This window comes from Molothrus aeneus, chromosome 12, assembly GCF_037042795.1.
Source record: "Molothrus aeneus isolate 106 chromosome 12, BPBGC_Maene_1.0, whole genome shotgun sequence".
Lineage (NCBI taxonomy): Eukaryota > Metazoa > Chordata > Aves > Passeriformes > Icteridae > Molothrus > Molothrus aeneus.
This window is the reverse complement of record NC_089657.1, coordinates 7590249-7616920: the sequence shown is the minus strand read 5'-3', so window position 1 is coordinate 7616920 and position 26672 is coordinate 7590249. Positions and strand designations below refer to the sequence as shown.

The 26672-nt window shown below is 42.1% G+C and overlaps 1 protein-coding gene across 1 annotated transcript in view; it reads left to right on the top strand.

Moving 5' to 3' along the window:
- Nucleotides 1-26672, top strand: part of PTPRG (protein tyrosine phosphatase receptor type G) — a 394212-nt gene that overhangs the window by 303362 nt on the left and 64178 nt on the right. The window contains exons 9-13 of the mRNA XM_066557786.1: nucleotides 9237-9421; nucleotides 11342-11450; nucleotides 13129-13178; nucleotides 15505-16300; nucleotides 22957-23089. Coding sequence (XP_066413883.1) covers nucleotides 9237-9421; nucleotides 11342-11450; nucleotides 13129-13178; nucleotides 15505-16300; nucleotides 22957-23089 — 1273 coding nt within the window. The remainder of the gene's footprint in view (nucleotides 1-9236; nucleotides 9422-11341; nucleotides 11451-13128; nucleotides 13179-15504; nucleotides 16301-22956; nucleotides 23090-26672) is intronic.

Below are 26672 nucleotides of genomic sequence, written 5' to 3'. Positions count from 1 at the left end.
GTTGCTCTGTCACATCATATATTGTGCTCCTGCATCTCCTGGGCTGCTTTCAAGCAGCTCTGGTAGAGGGATTGCTAATTATTTATTGCTTTAATAGTGTACATTGATCATCAGGGACAAACAGAATTCTTACATAAAGGTCCATCCAGTTCAAGGATCTGGGTCTGCAGGGGATTCTCACTACTTTCACATGTTGTCTCATCAAGCAGAGCTGTATTTACAAAACATTACCTGCTTTAGTAAAGGTGTAGGCATGGAAACTCAGGAGGAAAAGGTGTTTCATTTCCTTGTTTCAGGAAGTACCCCATGTGCAACAATATTTGCCCATTTTATTTTGCTGCTGATTACATCAAATGTTGTTTCTTTATTATTTTTTTTTAACACTCAAAGAAACCCTTTAACCTTTCTACTCATTAAATGTGCTGCATGCCTTACAACACTTAAACAAGCATCCCATGTGAGGGGCCCTTGACATCAGAGTTTTCTTTCACAGATGCCTGATTACTTTCCCAAAGGTGTCTGATTACTCTTTGCTGGAGTCTCAAACGATGCTGTTTCCCATCAGTGGGATTTCGCCTCGGAGTACCATCTGTAATTATGATCCTAGGCTAAGTTAAATAATGAGCAGTCATAAATTCACTCCAGTAAAACTTAGCTTTGGACTCTAAATTAACAGCTGGGACATTTCTCTAGTACTGTGCAGGTGATCCTTTTCCTTACTGGTTTTTGTTATGTGGTAGTAATTCACAGTTTGGAAGTCCTTTTAACGTAATGCCACTAAAACATGGATAGAAGATATTTGGATTTTCCTCCCTGCAAGCCTTGTGCTGGAAGCATGGCTCAGGGAGGGGCCTGCAGCCAAAGGTGCAGGCACTCAAGCAAAGCAGTTTAGTTCTTATTCACCATTTCATGGCTCCTGATGTCAGAAATGAGACTACAGCCTTCTGTAAAGGTGCTGTCTTTCTGCAGAGCATTGGAGTGCACCTCCCATGCAGCAGCATCCAAAGGAGCAGAGATTCAGTGCAGTGACATCAACATTGAGGCAGATAGTCTAGAGCATTGGCAGCAGTGTTTCTGAATGAGAACAAGTTATTTGTCTCATTTATAGCCTCTGTTATTACTCCCAGTAATTTGGTTTTGCTCTCTAAATGCCCATGTTTTATGAAAACTGTCTCAAAAGAACTTTGCAGTCTCTTCATGCCCTCAGGTTCTCTCTGGGAGTCCAGAAGGAGTCTTAGGCAGAGAAGTTCTACTCTTGCAGGATGTCATTTTTATGTTTTAGTCAAACCTAAATTACTAAAAACGCTCCATAGTAATATGTAACATATCCAAAACAACAACAAAGTGAAGGTGAACTTTAAATGATTCATTATTGAAAATGTAACTCAGGATGGCTAAAGCAAAATTTAGCTATTTATTTTCTTGAAATATCACAGGGGAAATGGAAATAAACAAGAACCTTTTAAAGTTAATTTACAGTATGTTTACCATTAGCATTGATTCTTTTTTTCCTTTGAAAGAATCTTGGAAGATTTCTTCATGGATTAATAACTCCTTCCTCATTTTCGTGGACAACTGGGCTTTTCCTATTTGCTTTTTGATTTCATTTTGCTATGGAAGTTATCATTTCCCAATCCTATTCCCCTTTAATCAGGTCAGCACCCTACTAAATGTGGTGCAAATGAATTCATGTCTCATCATTAGGACTTCTGCTGGTGTAGCAGCCTGGCTTGGAGGAAAAAAGGTCACACTTGAGGGTGGTGACATTGTCCTTCTCATTGCTTGTCCTGCATCTTGGCACTGCAGACCTGTCTGTCTGCCACTGCCTTAGTGCTCCAGGTAAAGGTACTCACCTGCAGCTGCAAGAGTCTCTTTTTGAGCCTCAAGTGGCTGCTGAAGGCACATTTTAGACAGAAAGCTGTGTGTTCCTTCTGCATATTTCATCCCTTCCACCTCAACCCTGTCTTGCTGTGCAGCACTGGCTGGGTCCTTGTGTATGTCTTGGAGAATGTCCTGCAAAAGCAGGAAAGGACAGGCTTCTGCCTTCCAGGCACTTTCAAGCCAGGTGGAACACAAAGCTTTTCATTAAAAAAACTGACCCATTTTGAGGGGGAATCAGATGCAAAAAGATGTGGTACTTAACCTTGACATAGACCTCATGCTTCCCTTGCAATGGCTCTGTTCTGTGGGGTTCTGTTTTACACCTGTAGTAACTTCTGTGTGGTTTTACTGTGAGGAGTGTGTGTGTCTGGGCCTGAATGTAGTGAACAATTTATCAATAGATTTATTAATAAGCACTAAGCTACTGCTTACACTTCTTCAGAGATTATAAAGGGTCCAAACCAACAGAGCAAGAGGAATTCAGTGTGAAAGTGTAGGTGGGGTTTGGGTTCACAGCTGCCACTAAAGCTGGAAGAGCTGAGCTTGATGATTTATTCCATTTACACCTGGAGGGAATTCCTTTCTGCACTGCCTACCTGCTGGCCCAGCTGTTCAGCCCACAGAAGTACTAATTTTAGTTTGAACCATGAGTCCCTGCAGCTCATCCTTTAAAAAGCTTCCAGAAACTATGAAAGGAAAGCTGCTTTCCTAATCTGATTTTGAGCATCCCACAGGCATGTATTGGGAGCTCTACCAGCCCTATTGCTGTATCCTTCCTATGCTCCCCAGGCCAAACAGCCCTCACCAGAACATTGGAAAGGTCAGCTTGGCTAACAGAGGAGATATGTGTCCTTCTGGCAGGAATTCCTTCTTTCTCCCATTGATGCTGTTTGTGCCACTGAATGTGATCACACGTGTGGCACAAACACACTGTGTCAATAAGGGCACAGGTGTACATTTGAAACACAAGTCACCCTCTGTGTGCACACATGGATGTGTGCAATACAAACACAAAACTTGCAGGGCAGGTCCTTGTTGGACATCAGTTTAGCCCAGCATGGCATCTGATGGTCCATGCCTTTCAGTAAAACAGGATCTGTTGCTGTGATGCCATGGAAATTTAGGTGCTACAAAGCCATACAGGTATTAATCCAAATGCTGGTTGTGTAAAGGGCCAGCAACAGAGGGGCAAACCCCAGCTTGTCCAGATGCCCTCAGTCAGAGGGACCCGTGTGCCCATTTGCTCATGAGGTTATTTCACAGGGCTCATAAAACAAGTGTGGGGTCTGTGCCTCACACCTCAACAACCCTGTCTGAGGCATAGTGGAAGGTAAGAGCAGGGAAGATAAATAGTCTGTCTCCTAGCTACATTCTGCCTGTGGATTGAAGTAGATCAACACAAATATTTGTGTGTACAGCATGCTCCAGAGCCTGCCAATGCCTGCTGGCAAAGTGCAGGCAAAGGTAAAGGAAAAATGTGTGCTACTCTTTAAAGCAATTATCCTTATGTATTAATAATGTCATTTATAAGCACTCTGAGAAGTCAACAATGTACACTAAAGCAAAGCTGAAAAACTGCAAACATTTAGTAAAAGAAGAGGGAAAATGTTATAAGTATGCCTCTTAGCACTTTCTGATATATTAAAGCCTGTGTTGTCTGTGCATATGATCTTTATAGTTTATTTGTTATCCTTTGGGAGCACAGCCCTTGCTGAACTCTGGGATTGAATCTGACAGCCCAAAGCATGCTCTTGTTTGTTATGGATTGGTGTCTCTTGCTGAGCACCTCCACTGAGTCACACCAGTTCAATGGAGCTGAATCTGCCTCTGTATCACTTCCCTTACCATGGCACTGAAAGCAAGTGTGAGTTTTCTCATTGCAGCACAACCCATATTTTTGCATTTCAGGGTTTATTTGAAGTTTTGAGGATCTAATAATGAGAAGGAATATATATATGTGTGTGTATATAGGTATAGATGTAGTTGAAAGTATTTTTCTTCCCTTTTTCTGTTGGTGGCATTGCTTTTCTCTTGTCTGCAGTTGGGTTCCTGGGGGTGACAGGTCTCAATGAACTTGGTGCAGTGTTTTGGCAATAGCACAGGCACTGACCACAGCTTGCAGGCACTCTGAAATCATCTGAGATGCCTGTGGCTGAGTTGGGTGTCATTACAGCAGCAAGTGGTGCATCTGTCCTGCAGGACTGGCCCTTCCAGCTCCTTCCCAGGGCTGGGGCAGAGGGCAAGGAAACACCCTCTCTCCCCCAAGAACTTGGCCGCCAAATTGTTTGCCCCTGTGGTGAAGAAAGACTTGAAACCCCCATACTGACCTCTCAGTTTCTCTTCTACTGAGCATGGGGGAAGAAATGCCCCAACTACCTTCATTTGTGCTCCTGCTTTGTAAGGGAGAGAGAGTGTTCCCTGCCACTCATCCTGTTGAATGAATCATCCTGCATATCCAGAGTAGTAAGAAAAAGAAGTGAGGCCTCTCTCACCTTACAGCCAGGAGCTGCCTCCCAGAGCAAGACAAGACCCTTGTCCCTGTCATTTAATTACCACTGAGCAGCTCTGAGCCAGTAACATGCTATGGGCACATCCTGGTGCTCATGTTTCCCCTGCTATGTATGAATTGCCTTAGAAGATGCCCATTTCACCACAAGGGATTCAGGATCTCACTGTCACGTTGCTTTTCTGTGCTGAAAATTGTCAGGGCTTCAGCACACAACATGTATCCCACGGCACCAAGGAGAGGAAGAGCAGTTTTGCATTGCTGAGACATTCAGCAGGAGGTAGAGAGTGGGATTTTTCAAAGCAGGGCATAGCACAGCTAGAAATAACTGCCTTTAAAGTGGTGACATTTTTATGCATGGACAAGCTAACTTAGAACATTTTTAGAGGATTTTATAAATCCCGCTGAGCCCAGTGCAACTAGATTCATCATATGAAGACCTGTTTTACAGGGAGAAAGTGTACAAGCCATAACTGAATACACATTTCTTGCACTCTCACAAAGTTTCCCTAAATAGGTCGTTTCATAACCACAGGTAGCACATGCAAAAAAGTGATGAAACCCAGAAAGTTTGGCTGGTGTTGCATTTCTGTCTTTGAAAGAGAAATACAGGCTGCTTTTAAGGAACAATATTCATTTTAAAAAGCTGCAATATTCTCTTACATGCCATTTCTGCATTCATGGGTGTGTCTTAGTATCAGCAATTAATTTTTTCAAAGCAACAAGCCCCTTTTTTTGTCTTTTAGCTCACTGAAATGGAGCTGCCAGGAGCTTTTGGATTAAGCTTTATCAGGCTTTCAGTTAGGAAAGCCTCGTGGAGGTTACGTAGCCAAATACAACATACAAATCAAATTATGGAAGAGATGAATGCAGAGTTGTTAAATTAATTTTGTTTGTTCCAGCCCACTGGAATGTTTTTAACATGAAGAAAATCATTCTCTGCTGTATGGCTGGCCTGCCCAGTATTTATGACTGTATCAGCATGCAGCATTCATCTGCCAGTGGCAAACAGGTTTTGTCCAGGCTTGAGTGAGCCCTGGAAGATGAGGCTGGCCAAGATGCTGGATTCCCCCTGCCTTCCCCAGTGGGCTGATCTGCAGAGAAAAGCCTGGGTCAAGCTGCTGGGCAGCCCCACACATGGCCAGCAGCTGGGAGAGCCCCTGAGTTGGGTCAGAGGGGCTTCCTCCAGATGCACCTGTGCAGTGCTTCTGCCTCTTCAGGGCCTTTCCAGAAGGCAGGAGCTGGCTTGTTTGCCAGGTTCTCCCAGTTCAGGTCATCCCTGTCAGCAAGGTGAGGGTGTTTTTTCACTCCAGGAGGCCCAGGGCATGTCTGTGCCTGCAGTGGGGCATGGCCATGGTACTGCAAAGGCTCTTGCCTGTTCAGTGCCTCGGAGATGTGGCCTGGTTGTCCCAGCTTGATCTCCACAGGTCTTGGCATGGGGCTGCTAGCCCAGGACACACAGTGGCTTTGGTGTCCTGCCAGACCTGTGCAGGTATCTGCTCAGGATTGCACACACCACAGAAAGGCATCCTGAAAGCCCCCACAATATTTTAATATCCCTCAGGATCTGAATTTTAAGCAGAGCATTAGTAATATTTTTTCTAAAATTATCTGAGGTGCTATTTCAGTGTGGAATAATGCTGGTTGTTGGTTTTGGGTCTTATTTTTTTCTCAAGAAATTGTGAATTCACAGGCTTTTCTTTCTTTTTTTTTTTTCTTATTAAGCCTGGTTTTGTTAAAAAAAAAAAGAAAAAGAAAAGCTTGTGTTTCTCTTTAGTGTGTCCTGATTAAACTTCCCCTTCACTGTCCCAACCTCTTCCTGCATTTCTATCTCTTCTTCAGCTGCACATTTTGCAAAATCAGTAGAAGTCCTTTATCCTGTGATTCTTTTAATCTTCTTTGAGAAATCCAAGGCACAGAGAGTATTGAAAGAAAAATTAGATCTCTGGGAAATGCCAGTTGTTTTATAGATGGTCAAATCATTGGACTTTTTTCCTTGCCTTTCAGACATTCACTATGTTATTATGTATCACTTTAATTAAATCATCAAATTGAATGATTGGATCAAATGTTTCTTTATTCCATTGTGTCCTAAGCAGGTTTAGTTAAATTAATAAAACCATATGTTTCATTTTATAAAAAAAAATTATTTTTTGCCCATTCATAAGCTGTTTTAAAAAAATGCAGTTGAACAGAAAAGGTTGGTTAATACTAAATTACTCCAGGTTTTTCAGATACTGCTCTCTGCCTTGGAGTAAACTGAGCCAAGTCATACTAAGTCATGAAAATTTTGTAATATTTACTGAGAAATCAGAGTATTGTAAATTCAGCCTCATTTTAGCTGGCTGTGAATGAGGCTTGTCCTCAGTGAAGTCATCAGAGTCACCCAGGTGATTCAAAGGGCTCATGACCTCCTTGGATCAGGGGCCTGGGGCAGGGAGGGTGTCCTGGCTCTGAGTCTGAGGGTGTCCTCTTTATCCTCGGGAATCCCACTTCTCTGGCTGTTCCAGATGCCATCCAGGCTGGCTGCAGAGAGTGGCACAGAGCTGGGGACCTGGCAGCCCCCTCTCCCTGGGGTGGCTTGGGCTCCTTGTGTGAAAAACAACTGGCCAGACACCACTCAGAGGGCTGCTGCAATTAAGGTGGATCTCTCTGTCTCTCAGGAAGGTTACCTGCTTGAATTATTTCTAAAACAATTCGATGCATGACTACTTTAAATATATATATATATATATATCTCTGCATGTCCTCCTGGAGGACAAGGACTGGGTAAGAGTTTTAGGTCTGGGTAGTGCTTCACCCTGGCTCTGTCTCAGATGGGATTTGATTAGGTGGAGCAGTAAAGGCTGGCCTGGCATTTTGAAGTGTAATTCTGTGATGACAAAGGGCGTCAAAGAGGGCAGTTATGATTTATTGGTGCAGTTATCAATAAACAGTGATGTCAGGGAGAATTGATCTGACCATCTCAGTGGAAAGAGGTGAGCATGGAGAGGCATACCAAGGATCAGGGAGCTCTGTAAATAGTGATAACAGAGGTGGATTTTGGCTGTCCCATCTCATCCAGGTCCTGGCCACCTTCATGCTGTGCTTTGGGGGGCCAGGAGGGAGCCAGAGGGAAGCCATGGTGTGGCTTCTGACTTTGTGGCACTGACAGCAGCATGCTGCTTTGATCCCTTCAGCTTGGTGTAAATAGAAACTCACATACATTTATCCAAAGGTATTGTAGGGTTTGTTTGTTTTGCTGGATCATGCTTCTGGGTTGAACAGAAGGATCTACTGCAAAAATTCAGGATTGTCACCTCTCATGGCAAGAGAAAATATCAATGATATTTCCTGCCCAAGCATATTTCTGTAATTCATGTTGTGTTTTCCAGCTAGCTACAAAATGTGAGTTATAACTGCACAAAGGCATTTGACAGATATTTTTCTATAGTACTGGTAATACTGGTGTTTAAGGCATTTAATAATTTTTATTTAAGAACTGTAGCTATTTCAGTAATATAACAGCAGTGCTGCTTGGCCAACCTGGAAGTCCAGGCATAGGAATAGACATAGTTCCCTTTCAGTGCTGCCAGGACTCTTTAGAAGTGAAATAATGGCCAAATATACATGCAGTCACATACCTGCAGAGTGCAAACAAGCTCAATGTGTTGGCTTCAAGAGGAAAAGTCATACTGGGAAAAATAATTCTGCAAACAGTGTCAGCCTGATGGGCTGGGTGACACTTTGCCAGAAGAGACCAGCTCCTTTGCCATGGCACATGTGCTTAGTTATCATTGCAAGTGATTTTCTTTGGTTCAGGGTTTATACTGAGAAAGAGAATGTGAGAATCTGCCCTGAATTGGGTATTTTAAACGTGATTTTTAAAGCTTGAGGGAAAAAAAATCTAAACTCTTTCTAGCTGGGAAGGGGATGATGCAGTTTTCCCACAGCATGTGAGTGCCATCTAGTGTTGTGCATCCCCAGCCAGAGCTTTCCAAGGCAACTCCTTGAAAAGAGTTCCTCAGTGCTGCCAGGGGACTGTGCACACCCCACTCCTCCAGGAGCCAGGATCATCTGTGCCTGGGCTTGGTCTGCCCTGCAGAATGTTGGGTTTGGTACTGGAGGATGCAGAAGCCATGTTTTTTGGGTTTTTTTCCCAGAGGTTAAGCTGTCCCTGTGCTGATGTCCCCAGTGACTTAAGCAAGGCTGAGAAGTGATTTGTGCCTCCAGGCTGCAGGCAGGGTTAGGAGGGCAGGGCTGCCTGGAGGTTCCTCTGCTCAGAGGAGATGGCCAAGGCCATCAAAGAGCCACTCTTCCCTGTGCTGGTAATACATTACTGACAAGCTGTTGAGCATCTTTGAAGAAAGATATATAGGAAAAAGAATATAAAATAACTGTAAAAATGTACTAGGTTAACAAGAGAACATTTACTGACCCACATTTTCAGAGGTTTCAACTCTTTCCAGGGCCAGCAGAGCACACTGGGGTATTTACCCCTTAATAGCAGGAGGGTGGGGATGAGGGAAGCTGGGGATCAGGTCCACTGTATTTCTTAATGTTGCAGTGCAGAGCTCTTCAGTCACCAAGTTAAAGAGTAGGTGCAAATGTCAGGACTGAGAATTAAGTGGAGAGCTAAGCAACCTGTCTGCAGAGAATGGATTCTCTCACTCACTTTACTCAGGAGAGCAGAAAGCAGCTGCAGGTGGTATTAAATCCCATTGGTCTCAGTGGATTGCAGTCTAAGCTGTTACTGCAGGCCAGGGCATTAAAGGAAAAAACCTAGCTCTTAGAGTGAGGCACTGTTCATTCTGTTTGTTTTCTCTCAGTTATTTAGAAGAGCTTCATATTTTCTCTTTCTGTTTTTCAGCTTGTAGCACTCCTCCAGTCAACATGAAAGTGCAGCCTGTGAACAGGACAGCACTACTGGTAACCTGGAACCAACCAGAAACCATTTACCACCCTCCAATCATGAACTACATGATCTCATACAGCTGGACTAAAAATGAAGATGAAAAGGAGAAGACTTTCACCAAGGATAGTGACAAGGACCTGGTAAAAGCACAGCATCCAACCCCAGACATATGTATCAAGCCACCCTTATATTGTTATTTTCTTGGTAGAAGTGGGTAGAGCAGGAAAAGCAGTTGTTTGGCCCTTGATGAATTGCTATTTAAATGTTCAGCATTAGCTGAACGTTGCCTAACAGGCTACCCAAACACTGGAGTGTGAATTTATAGTTTATGTGAGTGCATGAAGGACTGAATCTGCAGACACTTTTTCATGTAGTGTTACTGAGAAGCAGCTGGCTCAGGAAATGGTGAGGCTCTGAATACCTTTTGGCTTGAGTTCAACTTACAGATTTTCACATTAAAAGTCTGATCCCCCAAAATCTGTTCCTGGGCTCAGGCTTTTCACTGTGCATAGCCCCTTGTAGGCTTTGGAGCAGTTTCTGGCAGCAAGTGCTGCCAGAGGCAGGAGTTGCATAGTCAGGGCTTGAAGATTATTTTGGAGTGGCCCTGTAAAAGCACTGCCTACATCTGGCAGTGTGAGAAAAAGAGAGAAGAGAAAGACAGTTCCAGCACAGATGGAAACACTGCTCTATCTCCTCCATTTAGGATTTCATCTGCTTGTCATTCTTGTCTAAGTGGAAGCAAGTATTGTACTGGTCCTTAACATTCTCTGCATATAAAACCAGAGTGACATATTCAGGTTTGAAAGGCCTCCATTTATTGTTAATCAAAGAAAGCCTCTAGAATAATGAAATCAGTAATTGTATATGCACATGAAAAATGCAGCAGCACAGTGTTATTCCTAATGACTGTTACCATATTTTTTTTTCAAATACACAGTCCTCTGGGCCCATTCAATCAGTTATACAATAATACTCCTCTTATTCCCTTAGATGAAGCTTCTTTTAGTTCATTTCCATTTATATTTCCAATTTCCCCACTAGACATTGTTATCTGGGTCACATTAGGGAACGATCTGCCTCATGAAATCAGAAAGGAATCCATTGAAAGGCACCCAAGGTTATGATGTATTGTAACCTCTCTCTTGTCATAATTTCACACTCTTAAGGGAGATTTTTTAATCAGGTATAAGGAGGAGAGCCTTAATCAGCAAAAAATGAGGTGGGCACCATGAAAGCATCCTGTTTAATGTAAAAGAAATAATTACAAGTGCAAGGGATGTGATGGAGTGATAGTTTGGACATAAATTGCAGTGAGACCTTGTGCTGTTCAGCAGAGCTTTGGCTTAAGAAAGCAATGACATCTTAGTCTATTTTAGGGGCAAGAGAAGAGGAAACCCATTTTCAGAGAAAAGTGCAGATTGCTTTCAGTGCTCTGGCAGATACAGTTGGGCTGTCCCATCTTGAGTCAGAGCTAGACAGTGTTTTGCTGTAGAGATAAAAACTATTTCAAGTGACTCATGTAGCTCCTCCTGTGAACTGATGTGATGTGGAAACTCTCAGGTCTAGGAGTAAGCAGGGATATCCCAGCCCAGGATGCTCAGGCATCATGTTGCACAGCACACCAGCATCAAATTGTCTTAGCCAGTTTGTTGAAAAATAGTCAGTTTGAATATGCAGTGACTTTTCTGGGCTTATCCTGTGTTTGGGTCATGGATCTCCACCTAAAAAAATCTTACCATAATTGCTGTAAAGGTGAATGACTTGAGTTTTAAGTTTTTCTGAGGAGAGCAGAGACATTGAAGCATGAAGACTGTTATGAGAATAGATGTGGGATGTGCTCATTTCTTTCTCATGGGCAGAGTCAGCAGTGTCTGGGTGCATCCCTTCAGCCTTCAGCCTTGCCCTCCCCAGGGAACCACTGAATATTTCTGTATAGAAATATAGCTTGTCTTACATGGCATAAATGTTCTGTGTTAGCACAATGCTTTATATGTTTCAAACTGATCTTGGACAGTACTGTGGGGGTAAAAAACTGAATAATATCTATTTTTTTTAAACAGAAGGCCATCATTAGCCATGTCTCACCTGACATCCTTTATCTGTTCAGAGTTCAAGCAGTTTGCCGAAATGAAATGCGTAGTGACTTTAGCCAGACTATGCTCTTTCAAGGTAAAAAAAACACATACAAATTTTTATATTGAACTATTCTCTGTTTGCTTAATGTTTTCTTTGCAGAGTGCAATGTGGTGTGAAGTTATTTCAGAAGATACTTGAATGCATGTAGACAATGCTAATTTCATATTGTGACCGGTGACTTGATCTGAATCTCATTTCCAGTGAGGAGGGCTTGCCTACACCTCTCAATGTCAGGTTTTGTCAGGTTTTAGGAGAATTTAGAGCTTTTCTTGGTACTAGTTTTCTGAAACAAATTCATCAGAGACTGCTTATGCATCAGAGGCACAGCTCTAACAGAATGTGAGTCTGATCGGTGTCTGTTGTATGTAAAGAGGAAAGGAGATCAGTCCTACCTTGACAACCACATGTGGAGACATCCAGGTTTTACCATGCACGCAGCCTCAGTGATTTCCAAAACATACATATTTAAAGAAAATCAAAAGAACTAGATGATAAGCTGTCCTTTGTCATAGATTTCCTTTTAAGTTTATTGGAGAAATCTGGTAAAGCTGAGATTTGGTAGAAGAACTTGATTATTTTAAAGTTTTTTAAGTGCTAAAGTTTTGTTCCTTCCTGGGAATTTATTAAGACATTTTTTATTAAGTAGGGCAAATTTGGCCTCCGATGAGAGCAATCCCTCCCACTCCAGCTTATAGATGCATAAACCTCAAAATGGGTAATGGAAGAAGAAATGAGTAGAGAGTTAAAAGTTTAAATCCTTAGGATGAAGCAAAGAGTTGTCACTTGGATCTGATGCTGTATATGGAACAAAATAATAGGGGCATTTTTCAGTGTCATTTTCAGAAAGTATGGGGGTTTTGATCCTGCTTTGCTGGCACTTGGTGTCTGAGGGATGTCAAGCTACAGACATGGTTTAGTTCCCCTGTGGTGGCAGAGAGAGCAGGATCAGACAAGTGTCCTGTCCAAGTCACAACTCATGTGGAGCTCTGTTCTTGTACCTCAGCACGGTGTTTTGGGCTTCACTTTTAAGTGCCAGGCAGAAGTTAGAAACTGATGTATCGTTTATCTTTTACTAGATGATGGAATGGAAAATTGTTTTAAGTATGACTACAATAACTGTTTAATCACAGTTAGGAGTAAATCATTACTGGCAGCTCTGTAGGAGATCCTTTGGATACTCTAGCCCAGTATTCAATGCCATGAAAGTGATACACACATCTGCAGTGGGAGCAAATGATGTGATTCCTCCTACAAGTCCCCAAAAAGGAGCTGCTATTCTAATCTCTGGCTGTACCCAATATCTAACCTAGAAAATTAATCCACTTGAGCTTTCAAAACATTTATCAGAGCTTAATGGTAGTTGTAGTTCAGATATATAGCAATAAATAATGATAATATTATAAGGACAGAAAAAAAAACCTGTTATCATCAAGCTACTCTTGCTTCCTGTGTAAGTCAGGATATTTCATCCAGCTTGGGGTTGAAGGAGAGAATTTGTTTTCTGTCATAAGCCAGCACTGCCAGGCCTGAGTAATTAAAGGCAAGCAAGTCTGTGTTTAGACACAAGTGCAGAGTGAGTGAGGAATGCCCAAAGAGCTGAGTTGCCTTTGCTCCAGGCTGAGCCCTGTACCTGTATTCTGCAGCCCATGTTTAGCAATTGCTCCTCTGCCTCCTCCCCTGCCCTGACGTGCTGCTCTTCTTCCCTCCCCAGCTAACACCACTCGAATTTTCGAGGGGACCCGAATTGTGAAGACAGGAGTGGTAAGTGATGAATTTAGGGAACGGGGATTTGGGGACATTTCCCACCAGGTGGCAGCACGATGTTGGAAATCTGCAGCTTTCCTGGGGAAGGGGTGTCCAGACCTGTCACATAAGGGTTTATAGCATAAAATGCAGTTCCAATATGAAATGGTTTTCTAGCTTCATGCTCTGAGAGGCTTTGACCACTGGAGAATCAAGTGTTAAAAAGTTTTCCTCAATCTGTATTCAACCCGTTTAGAGGAGATTTGTAAAATATTAATGATGACTGTGGAAATAAATTTAATTTATTTTATTAACTGTATGCAACAGAAATAAGGCCTCACACACAGAGAACATCTTTGCTCTTCCAGTGCTTTAAGGATACCTGTTACTGCGTGAATAAAGCCTGAAAAATGTCTTTGTTTTATTTTAATTCAGGTGAGACTGTACCATGTCACTGAGGCCAACTTTTGTGTTCCAGAATCAGAAATGTTGGTACATTTACAGTAAAAATGGAATACACTGTTTCAGATTTGAAACCATCTTATTAGGTTATTTAATATAAATAAACTATAAAGTATCCATAACCTAAATTTCTTGGCATCCATTGTACTGAGTTGTTCAGTCAGATTTATGGGCTGGATTCATACTATTGAATTTACTCTAAGTACATTGCTTCTGGTTTTATTCTGATCCAGTTTGATATACTCCCTAGTAAGGAAATAACATATACAAAGCTTGCATTTGAATGATTTATGTTTGTTTAATGATGTATAGAGGTATTCTAGATACATAAAATCTGCTGTCAAATTTTAATACTCAGTCCAGCTTTGAGACTGTTCATGCCAGCAAAAAGCAAATCTCACAGTGCCTTAGGGATTCAGATTGATAAGTATCTGAAAGTTTAGAGGCTTATTTAAAGTTTTGGCTTGAAATCTCTAAAGCACAGGTTTTCATCTGAGATCTCAGGTTTTCTGTGATTGCAGCTGGTCAAAAATAATGTGAGAAAGCAGCCTTGCTTGGTTTGCTGCAGCATTTCAACTACACAGCTTGACTGAACCCGGGAATTGCAGAGAGATGCAGAAATACTTTAAGGTTACAAATTTCAGTTTCCAAAATAAACATTTTACATTTTTTTTCAATGTTCAGCAGCACCTATTTAACCCTTTTTTTGTCCTCATCTGGTGCATATCTTTCCAGCTAATGGTCCTCCTGCTGATGAATTCAGTAATGTGAGACATTTTTCAGTAATTCAGAGAGGGAGAATGGTCAGGCTGTCCAGAGGAACCGCTGACACAGCTCTTCCACAGAATTATTCCTTGTCTTTAGACAGTTCTCTTCAGTCTCTTTTTCCACATGTAATTCAGGACTAGTTCTTTATGAACAGACCAAGGTTTAGTTCTTTATATGTGTACAGAGGGGTTTTATTACAGCAGAGCACACACATGTGTGCAGGACACTCATGCATGCAGTGGGTTGACATTAGAATAATATTGGCAGGGTGCAGAGGATGCAAAGTCCATAGTTCATCACCTTCACTTTTCTCAGTGAAGCAGGCACTGCCAGTCCTGCCTTTCATTCACTGGTGCTGGCCAGGGAGAGTCCTGTGGATGTGGAAAGCATGGGTGTCACAGCCTGAAGGTCCTGGCAGACTTGGTGGCGGCTTGCTGAAGGGCTCCTGATGCTCTCTGAGTCCTTCAGGAGGGCCCAGCTGGCCATGCTGCAGTTCTTTTCTAACAAGAGCAATGCCTCACAGCAACACCAGTCCTTATGAGAATAATCCTAATGGGTAAATTAAGGAAATAAAAATAGTATCCTTTGAGGCCCTCACAATGTGCGTGGGAAGAGCCAGAGTTCCTTGTCAGAGCAGCCCCACCAGCCATGGATGCTCACATTGGCAGCCTTTATTTTGGGACAGCCGTTATGTAACACAGTATTTTTAAACTCCTGTCTTCTGAGGATTAAAGCACTGTGAGTAATGCAGCTAAACTCATTAAACTCCTTTACATTCTTCTCACCCCAAGAGGAAATGTTACTCACAAGTCAGTAGTGATGTGGGAGGAGAAGGTCTTGATGTAAAATAAAGATAAGGATAAAGAGGGTTTTAATGATGATGTGGTGCAGGCAGGGAGGTTTCCTCTCTTTGTGGTTTGCTGGTAGCTCTGTGGCACGTTCTGTCCTGGCTCAGCCTTTCATCCAGCTGGTGTTGGATCTCTGGTTTTAGGAGACTAGCACGTGTGTGAAAAGGGAGGGAAAAGCAAGAGAATGACCCCAAGTGGTATGTTGGGCCCCTGCTGATGCTTTCTGCTGTGTTTTCTTCCCCTGTGCTGCCGATGATCTCCTCAAGCCCACAGCATCTCCTGCCTCCTCAGCAGACATGGCTCCCATCAGCTCCGGCTCCTCCACCTGGACCTCCTCGGGGCTCCCCTTCTCCTTCGTGTCCATGGCCACAGGCATGGGCCCTTCCTCCAGCGGCAGCCAGGCCACCGTGGCCTCCGTGGTGACCAGCACCTTGCTGGCAGGGCTGGGTTTCAGCGGCGGGGGCATCTCCTCCTTCCCCAGCAGCGTGTGGCCCACGCGGCTGCCCGCGGCCGCTGCCCCCAGCAAGCAGGCCGGCCGCGCCGTGGTGGCCACCACCGAGGCCGCCGCCGCCTCCCCCGGGCCCGAGCGGGACTCGGGGCTCACCAAGGATGGCGAGGGAGCCGAGGAGGGGGAGAAGGATGAAAAGAGTGAAAGCGAGGACGGGGAGCGGGAGCACGAGGAAGAGGAAGAAAAGGATGCTGAAAAGAAGGAGAAGAGTGGGGCGACGGCGGCCTCGGAGGCACGCAATAGCACAGAGCCCAGCGTGGCCGTGGCTTCCCCCAACAGGACTGCTGAGGAAGAAGGAAATAAAACCCTACCGGGAGAAGTGCCAAAGGAAAATGTTGCCCCCACGGCTGGAGGTGCCGAGAAGGAGAGCTCTGCCGAAGCCGACACTCAGCCCCAGCTGCTCCCTTCCACCCAAGTGCCACCAGCGTTCACCGACGAACTGTACCCGGGCAAGATCCCAAGAAGACCAGAGACTACAAGAAATCCTCCTCCAAAGATGGACAGGTTTCCAGAGGAACATCCCTCAGATAACAAATTCATCACCATTAACCCAGGTGAGTCATCTTCTGAGAAAACATTTTTACTACGTAAGTGTTGAAAAACAACACGATCCAAACTCCTTACTGATTTCCAGTAGATACAGCATTTTTGTGATCTCTGGCTACATGTGATTGACAGGTTGTCTCAGGACCAAACCCCACAAGTTGTTACTGGGGGGAGCAGAGTGGAAAGGAATATCCTTTAATTGGGACAGATTCATGGTCCTTGTAGCTTATTGGAAGAGAAAATCTGGAAAAATTTTCACTCCCAACATGCTACATCAAGAACTTTATTGAAAAGAAAAAGGGAGGGGAACACAATGAACTATAGCTGTGAAATTAATTTGAAAGAGCGGCTGCTGTGCTGAACTGGAATTTCATAGGAAGTTTGGTATATGTGCTTCTAGCTAATTTAGTTTATCTGCAGGATTCTCGCTGACTGGGCTTTGAGATATTCTCCCAAATCCAGGATCATTGCTGGTTTATTTCTCAACACAAAACCTACATTCTCTGATCTTCCAAAACAAGGCACCTTCTGGGGAAGAAAAGAAAATCTTAGCCAGGCAGAGTTCACATATTTTCTATTTGTCCTGTTGAGAATTGCCAATGCTCCTGTACACTCCAACTCTGGATGTATGTACCAGCTCCACAGTGTGTGCACAGCAAATAGAACCTCTTGGAAGCCTGCCCAGGAGATCTGCATGTGCACCAAGCCTGGTGTGGTCAGGGTTTGCTGCACAGGCCTCTGCAAGCTCATGGTCCCTCATGGTGCTCCCACGGAATGTCCACACGTGTTCCTGCTTGGGGAGCTCCGGGCACTGGTGAGGAAAACTGCAGGAGGCACATGGAGTACATGCATGGGGATTTATTTAGATTTATTTATTTAGATTTAGCTTGATATATTTATTAGACATTTATTTGAGTGATTATCTGTATTACCACAGCATTTATGAGATAGTGCACTTCTTTGTTTGTTGTTTCTGGGGGTATTTTACTACTATCGTTTGTTTTGCTAATCTGTAGAGTGTTTTATAATTTTCATTTTCCATCAAAGCTGCTCTAAAGTAGTGTGGAAAAGCCTTGCATATTTATTTTTCCCTACATTGATAAACACAAAAATGCAGATATTGTGCATTCAGTAATAGTTCAGAACCAATTTAAAAAACAAAGCTAAATCCAATCTTTAATAGCATTTGTTACAGAAATGCTGACCAGTCTGTAATGCTATGAATCATAAGTGTTCTGTCAGAGATCAGATTAACAATGCAGAAGCTGAGAAACCTGCAACAGGTTGTGCTGATTTTTTTTTTTTTAAATACACTGCTGTTTTTCTTACTCCTCAGCTGGAAACCCTCAAAGGCCAGTGCTCCCACTGAATAAGTCTGAGATGCCTGCCAGGCAGTTTTCAACCTGCCACTTGCTCTAATCACCTTTGGGTTAGGAAGGAGGCCTGTTGGGAGTGCTGTCCTGTGCGAAGACACTTGGGAATGCAGGAGAAGGAGTTTTGCTCCACGCTGGATCTAGGTTACCAAAGACACAGGCTGGTGAATTAGACTGGTACAAAGCCTAAGACTAGTAGCTTCAGCTTAATTGTTTTCCCCAGCAACATGGAAATTTGCAATTCATACAGACAGACCTGACCTAACTCATGCCAGGAGTTGAATTCAGTGAAACTCGAGCCATAACAAGACCTCTTCCTGTGAGAAAGGGCCTTAAAGGTTTTCCATAACAAGGTAAGCCTGAAATCAAGACAAGTGAAGCCAAGGGGCATTGCCAGAAGTGTCTGAAAGGATTCCTGAGCAGCAGCACAGCCAAGACTGTTAAGGCCACTTCCAAAGTAAGCAGAAAGCATCTGTACAGTTTACTCTGTCCCAATGTGAGGACAGAAACATTTTTGGATGTATCTTTTCTTCTAGCATCTTTTCTCTTCTGCATCTTTTAAAAGCAGGTTTTTAAAAGCTGTCAAGGTTTCAAAAATGTTTTTGTGAGTAGAAAGTTTAATCATTTTAAAGAGTAGAAAATTGTTTCATAACAATGTACCTTTGTAAAATTAATTATATAGCATCAAATTAGCAGTTGTAAGGAGATAACTGAAGAGGGAAGTACTCATGAGTGTGCATGATTAGAGGAGAACAGGGAACTCATGAGAAATTACAGGGAAAGTGCGAGGCCAATTAGTGCAGCAAGGCTCATTTTCTTTTAGTGCTTACTTCACACATACATACACACACACACCTCTCCTGAGGCCATGTCATTACTTTCCAAATGGCACTGGCCTCTTTCTGACTGTGGTATTGGCCAATGCTAATGATTGTCTTCTGTCACTGAATGCTTGCCTGCATTCTTGTCTTTCATTTCCCTGATCATCTTTTTCTGTTTTGGTGCCCACATTAGACTAATTGTACTTTTGAGCTGCAACTGTTACACACACAGCTGCTCAGCATTGTCCATGTCTCTGAAACCTGAAAATCAGAAAAACAGCAATTAAAATTATACTCTCACAAAAGAGGGAGGGGAAAGGAAAAAAAAAAAGAAATAAAATAAGCAAGGGAAAAAGATGAAACCCAGGATGATTCAGTTTAATCAGGCTAAAGCAGATACTATCCCACAGAATTTTTGTTGATTGTACCAGACAGTTAAATAGGTCTTTTTTTTTTTTTAACTGGACAACAACTAGACTGTTGTAAGCAAAGTAATAGCTGTGGGATAGGGGCAAAAGCCTGAGTGGTGGGCTGGCACTGAGGACGGAGAGACAGGTTTGACTCCTCATCCCAATTTCAGCCAGGTCCTCCCATCCCTCAGTGCTCACTCACTTCTGCTGAGTTCCTCCCATGAGAGGGGAGTTTAGAGACAGAGAGATCTTGATGTGCAGGGTTAAATTTCAAGCCTGATGTATGCATTGAACAAAGACTGAATATTGGATTTTACAGCAGTCTTTGCCAGGTCTGAGGTTACAAAAGCCTTTTAGGGATTACCTCATTAGCATAATTAAACATCTGTGTAATTCTTCTCCATCTGCAGCAAGGATTATTAAGCTGTATTTTCATGTGGCACTTGAGCCATTTTCACACAGAATCACAGAGTGTATAAAGTTGGGAAGGACCACTGGAGTCAGCTAGTCCAGTCTCCTTGCTTTAGAAGGGTTCCCTATAGCACTTTAATCAGGATGGTGTCCAGACAGCTTTTAAATATCTTCAGAGATGTACATGGTAGCTTACAAGAGCAAACAGCAGAATGGGTTGAAAATAATTGAATTATTTAATGCCTGCAAACTATGAATTTCAGATATAGGATTAAATATGATTGGCATCTGTTAGAAGGCAGTGAAAAGCCATGCTTAGTAGTGCATAGCCTGTAAGCCTTGAAGAAATAGGGGGTAACAGCTGCACCATGGTACAAGCTGGTATCAAAAGTCATATTTCTTTAAGAAACATGGGTTTACCTTTTCATCATTTAATAATATGGCCAGTATTATTTTCCATAATTAATTTATACATTTGTATGAGTTCATAACTTCATTTACTCAAGGGAAAGATGAGCAAGCTGACTTTCTCTTAGGAGACCCTGTGGTCTGAGGCAGTTCAGCAGCAGGGCTTTTCTTTGGTTAATGGTATCTGAAATGGTACAACAAACAGAACTTTGTCCTGGCAGTTTGTGCAATGGCAAGGAATGATAAAAGTAGATAGGTTATATAGTACAGCTGTGGTTGCTTATTATAGCAAGCAGTGTTACTTAAGGGAAATAAACATGTTTCTTTTCTCAGGAACTGTTTTCCAGGAATACGCAGGAAAAAAGCACATTTCACAAACTCTAGAATGCCCCTTTCTTACCTTGACCTTTATGCAAGAATTGCACTGCCAGAGCCTCCCTGGATGCCTGATGCCATCCAGTACTCCCTGTGCCAGGGCTCACCCATCCAGTGCCTGGGTGGAACTGCTGAATGGGTGGTTCACAGAAGTTATGGACTTTCCAGACGCAGGAGTAGATTTAGTAGTGCCAAGGCTTGTATCATGTGGGACCTCCTGAAACAGATATGCTGTAATAATTTTTATTCCTTCCTACTGGGATGAATTCCAAGCCAGTAAAAGGCAAACTGAATTAATTCAACGAAGGCATATGCCACTGGAAACTGTTTACATTTCTTAGCAAAAATGGAGTTTCCTAGTCCGTTTTTTAAGCTTCCCCCATCCCCTGCCAAGTACAGCTTATGGTGGGCACTGTTACAAGGATATGCTGTTGACACTACCAGGGCTTGACATTCTTGCTTTGGAAAAGAATGAAATGGTGACTATTTTTTTATTTCCTACTGTTTTGTTATATGGGAGAACAGGAAACTGTAGAGGCCCAGATCTGTCTTTTTATGTGTGTGTGTTTTCATTTCATCTTTTTCCAAGTTATCCAGCATGCTGGCTTTTCCTAGGCTGTGCTGCCATGACACTCAAGACAGACACCAGCTCTCCAGCTGCACTGCTCTACCTCTGGCCCCAGCTGCCATTCTTGTACAAGTTTTATTGGCACTGGCTTGCTTAAGCTCTCACAACACATTACTTAAATAGTGGAAAACACCTTAGACATTTTCATCAAAGCCAGCACAGGAACTATGTCTTTTCTTCTGAAGCACATCACTACTTGAGCATTCCCAACTGGAATTTCAGCCATCAGCATTAGGGAATGGCAGTTGCTATTCTGGCACTCAGCATACTGAGCACTTTCTTCTCCTCACATCTGTGGTACAGGGAGTTGGCAGGGGCACATTTGTGTGTTCTCCACACTAGACTGACTAAGAGGAGCATCATGAGCACTGCAGAATTTAACAGTGTGCATTGGGACTCCAGCCCTCGCTGTGCTTACAATGGAATTGAATTTTCTTCCCATGCAAACAGAAACATATGGTTTTGTGTTGAAAGATGTGGAGGTGAAACTAAACAGAATATTGTCATTGGAGAGAACTGAAGCAACATCCTAATGGATATAAGGTGGTGAGACTATTTGGCTCTCCTACAAAGTTTCATTACATCACATGTTTTTTTGATTTGTTCCTTTTACTATTCTGGTTAGTAACACCTCACAGGCTTACTTTTTCTCCTGCTCTTAAATGATTTGAAATGCACTGGTAATAACTGATGCCTCAAGACTTAGCATTTAGTAAGTTTGGCAAATACAGAGAATAAGCCTTTGCTCTAATTTGGGAGTTGCTCTTTTCCTTATTCTTTGCTAGTCAAGGAATTCAAAGATGTTCAATCAAAGTGCACGTTCACTTCCCCCAAACATCCTTCTGATTAGCACATCATTTAGGCTGCTTGCTAAAGGGCATTACCTCTATCAGCCTAGTTCTCAAAACTAGGAAGATTTCTTGCTGGGCTTGCAGCAGCCTGCAGCCTTGCTCTGTTTTCAGCAGTCAGGCAAAAGCATTTACAATTAACCTTTACTTCCACGTTAGTTGAATTTTACTCCTGCCTATGGAGGAGTATAATCTAAATGCTATTAAAATAGAGTATGACTTCATGTTATGTGACATCTGGTGACTTCCAATTATCTGTGTTTTGCCTGCCTATGGTGAAAAGGCAATTATGTTCTTCTGGTAGGATTTGCAGCAGTTTCAGAAGCTATGATAATACAATATGAATGAGGGCAAGGAAGCATGTTGGTAAGGAAAGACTCACACAGGCTTAAAAGTAGAAGTCAAGTGTGCATGTTTCAATCCTCCTTGAAATCTGAAGCTGTTTGTACTAATCCTTCCCCATTATGTCCTGTTGACAGGTATTGATAAACCATGGCCTGTTTGTTAGGAAACATGAATAAGATATGGAATCCGCTTCTGCATTTTTCTTTTATCATTCTGTCTAAACCAATTTATTCATCAAGTCTACATGAATTTGCACAAATTAGATGTCTTTTGAAATACACTGGTGCAGTGTCTATGCTCATTGGCTCCAGTACTTGCAGAACTTCTAGATATTCATCTTATATATGATACAATAATTTTAGTGAGATGTCATGCAAAAAGTGAAGCAGAGTTAACTCAGCCAGATCTCAGGGTATTGACGAACTTTAATTTTGTTCAAAAGCTGTGGCATAATGATTTCTTCTGTCAGTTACAACACATCCTATCCATTCATTCTTCCACCCATCTTGACAATCCATATGCTAAAAAGTGCTTTCGTATGCAGTAACCCACCAGATTGTGACAATTCTGCAAATGATGTGACATGACACCCAACATGTTGAAGATTTTTTATTTTAAGATAATTACCAAAAAATTTATTTCTAAAGCTAGGTATTACACAGAGCTTTGCAAACAGGGCTGTCCTGCACTGTTGAGAAACAGAGTACATTTATGTGCAAACACTGGTGACAGAGCACAGCATTGGCTCAGTGGGATACTCTGCATCTGATAATAGGTGCTTGCACGAAAGAGTCCTAAAAGTGTCTAAGAGACCATAATTACAGGCAGTAGTAAAATCCTAGCCATATGTGGCAATAAACACCATACTTCTGTGCTCTCATGTCTCAGACTGAAGACAAATGGAGTCCCACCCTGCAGTTAGAGGATCTCTGCTCTGTTTACTCATAGCATGTAAAAGGGATAAGCTATTTTGTTTACACATTTTTCCATACAGTAATTCTGTTTTCCCTCCAGTGATTGGTTTTGTTATGTGTTTAACACACAGCTGGCAAGAACAGCTCCAGCATGGCCACGAGACCTTCTCCTGGTAAAATGGAATGGATCATCCCACTCATTGTGGTCTCAGCACTGACCTTCGTGTGCCTCATTCTTCTCATCGCTGTGCTTGTCTACTGGAGGTGAGCCTGTTTCCTTATCAGTGGAAAATGATTAGGATTTGAAACACATTCCAGGTGTTGTTTTTAATGTGGTCCTGTGTTTTGTTATTTTATTAGAAGCTACAGTGATAGATGCATTAGTTAGTTCTCTGGGTGCTAGAAAAGCTTTGTTGGTTAACTATTCAGATGTCTTAAATACTGATTTTTATGTCATGAAAATGAGCTTGGTAGAGCTCTACTAATGGAGAGCTAGCTGTAATGGTGACAAATATTTTCAAAATTAGTCCCTCTAAAGTAGCTATAAAAGATTATCTTTGTCTCAGCCTTCAGGAAAGGTGGTTGTGGTAGAAAATCCCAGTTAGACTGGCCTTGGTTTCACGGGTGTCTTTGCCACAAACCTCCTGTGTAATCTTATGCAGTTCTTTCCTTCCTTTGACTGTACTTCAAAAAAGTGGGGTAAGCTTGTTTCACATTCCACAGCTTTGCTCTCTAGCATTGGTGAAGAGGTCAGAAGTGCAGCCTGCAAGGTCTTGAAAGTAAAGATTGCCTCTTAGAAAGAGACACTGTCATTCACACCAGTGGGCATTGGTTCAGTGGTGGAGACCAGGATTAGCATCAACAAATCCCTCTCCATTTGATTTAAAGTAAACTAAAACCTGCAGCACCTGCTCATGTCAAAATCAGAACCCAGAGGCCCCTCATTTGTCTGGAAGTTAACATTAACCAGGCATGAGCCACCTACAAGGTATTTAGGTATTATTTCAAAATCTGATTAGCTGGGATAAAGTAGCTTTGATGGGAAATACCAGCCCATTGATCATTATATTTACAGAATCCATTACAAAGGTACCAAGCTATTTTTCAGTACACAATTTGCTGACAATTAGTTGGCCCAATTGTTGAGGCTGAGAACATTTGAAAGAATTAATAAGTAAATGGCAATAGTCTTGTGAAAATAATTTCTATTAACATTTGTAAGTAATTGACATCATTGCAGTAAGATGGTGAATAAAAATTGCAGTGGTATATGCACAAAAGCTGGAATAGGAAAGGTTCTAAAGATCCCATTGTTTTTGAATATATATTGTCTATCTGATTTACTAAACTTGGTTGCATTCACAGGCAGGTCCTGTGAAGGATATGGTATATCTCAAAACACTGGGATGAAGGATTAGTAGTATTTATCTAGTGTTGATACAAAATGCTCTTCTAAGGCAGAAAGATTTTGAAATACAATGCTAACAGCTATTATCTAGAAGAATGTTGGTCCTATCATTGTTTGCAAAACATTTCCATTTCTTTGCAATTTCACTAGTGGTGCAAGAGAAATAATTGTAAAATTTGTGTTTAATTTACTCAAAGAGTAACAATACCATTCCTGAAAAGATATTAAAGTTGGTGGAGATTAAAAATTAATATAGACATTAAAATTATGTCATGTAGCAGTCGAAGTTTTTTGATAAATATGAAGCAAGAATAAAGGAACAAACTTGAGGACATATGTATTGCCTTCTAATAATCTGTTTCTAATTCTGAGGATTTTTAACAAATGCAGAGAGTGTATTAAAAATACATGTGTGTTTTAGGATAAATCAACAAGCAACTAGAACACAAATCATTCCCAGTAACATTCACATTGTGCAGACCATGTCACTGAAGCAGCAGCACAGCATTTCATTTGCAGTGTGATTGCCTTTCCTCAGGAAAAAAATAAACTGTTTACCTCTGTGAATGTTTTAAAGTAAGGAAAAAAAGAGATTTTGAAGCACTGCAGGCTCTAATTCAGAAGTTTGAAAGGAGCAGTAATTTGCATTTTCAGGAAAAAATACTTAGCTTAAGATGTAATGGGCAACATATGGAATAATTTGCTGAATAATGCCATCAAAGCGAATGGCATGAAAACGAGTTTGAGACAGATATTTCAGAAAGGGAAACATGGTATTGAAGTGCACAGCAGAGAATCCTTGTGATGAAAGGATAACCCTCAAGGGGACAGGCGTGCTAGACCAGGGGGTCTTTTCTTGCACAGCAGTACTTTGTTTTGGTGTTAGAAGAAAACATTATAAATCAAAACCAAATGACTAGAGGAAGCAGAAGAGACACAGTTGCTCTTGGCAATGCATTGTGAGGGTAAAACAAATTTTATTTTTGTTTTTGCTTTTTTGAGCATTTGTGGAATTAGATGGTTTGAGACCAGTGGTGGCATAAGTGGAACAATGAAGCAGAGCCTTCTGCTTGTTTCCATCTCATCAGTACCCTATTATCCAAAATAAGGAGTTAGAGAAGTTGCTTGGGAAGGTTTGGCAAAGCATTAATTTTGTTTGGTCTCTTTGTGGCTCATTCTGCAATACAGCAAAGAAATAAGTTTTGTGAAGAAGACTTCTTGTAAGGAAGCTTCATTTTCTGTTCCCTTTATTTGAAAAGGAGACTGTCATTGTTTGATGAAGATTTCCTTTTTCCATCTGTTGAGCTTCCATGCTGTGTTTTAGAGACTTCTTGTAACTGAATGTATTTGGAAATGATCTGTGCCATTTCTGAAGAAGACTCGCTTATTTGCAGAGGTAATTTGCTGTTCTCAGTTCCTTTTTCATGTGGATCCTGGACAAATGGTGAAAGAATATGACTAATGTTGAAGAGAAAGGGTCACTTCCATCTTTTTCGTGTGGTGGCTATCTCAATAATGAAAAGGGATGGGAACTTGCAGGCAAGCAGAGCTCTGAATTACCTTTCTACTAAAGTTTCCTGGATTCACTACTTTAAATGGCACTGCTGCACAAAGAGACCCGTGTGATTTTAAGTTGGTAGAGTGGAAGATAAACTAGGTCAGCATAATGAAGCTGCAAAAATTGTGCTACCTTTTATCCCAGAAAAATGAGGAGAGCACAATCACAGGGTGACCACGAGCCACGACATCCGCTGTGGGCTGTTGGTAGTTGGGCTCCCAGGGCAGGAGGGACAATGATTCTGCACTTTCAGTTTGCTTCTGTGCATCTTTGATTCCTCTTGAGGAAAGGCTGGCCTGGCTGATCCTTGAGCTGTCATGGGCATGATGAAGGGGACTGTTGCTCCCAGGACCTTTAATGCTTAAATTGATTTCTTTAGCACCAAGTTGAGAATTTGAGTCTTAGCAGACAGAAAAGGTGAGGAGACCCAGATCCTTGTTTTACTCACCATATGGATTCACCATTCACTTTTACAGTGGCACAATGGTGCTTCTTTTTCTGCTTTCTTTCCTTTCATACCGGTTCCAAAAATTGTGTGCTGTAGGGACAGCAACTGAGTGTTTCTGAAAACTGTGCCCTGGGATTTTGGGACATTCGCAGGAGCACTGCTAGCTCGTCTAGAGCCCATTAAAACGTGGGCGTCATGAGGTGCTGTTTCCCAAACACTTTATTTTTGCATTTCTGGGCATTTGTTTTGCATCTGTGATTTTATACCCAGACTCAGTATCATGAGATCCATCTGCAGATCTTCAAGGTCAGTTTAAAATCTGACTTGGATTGTCTGCAGTCTTTGCCACTGTTACTCTCACAGCCTTTGCTATGAGCCCCGAGAGCTGCAGGGTGTGTTTCGTAGTGACCTCCAAACTATTTAGGGATTGAGT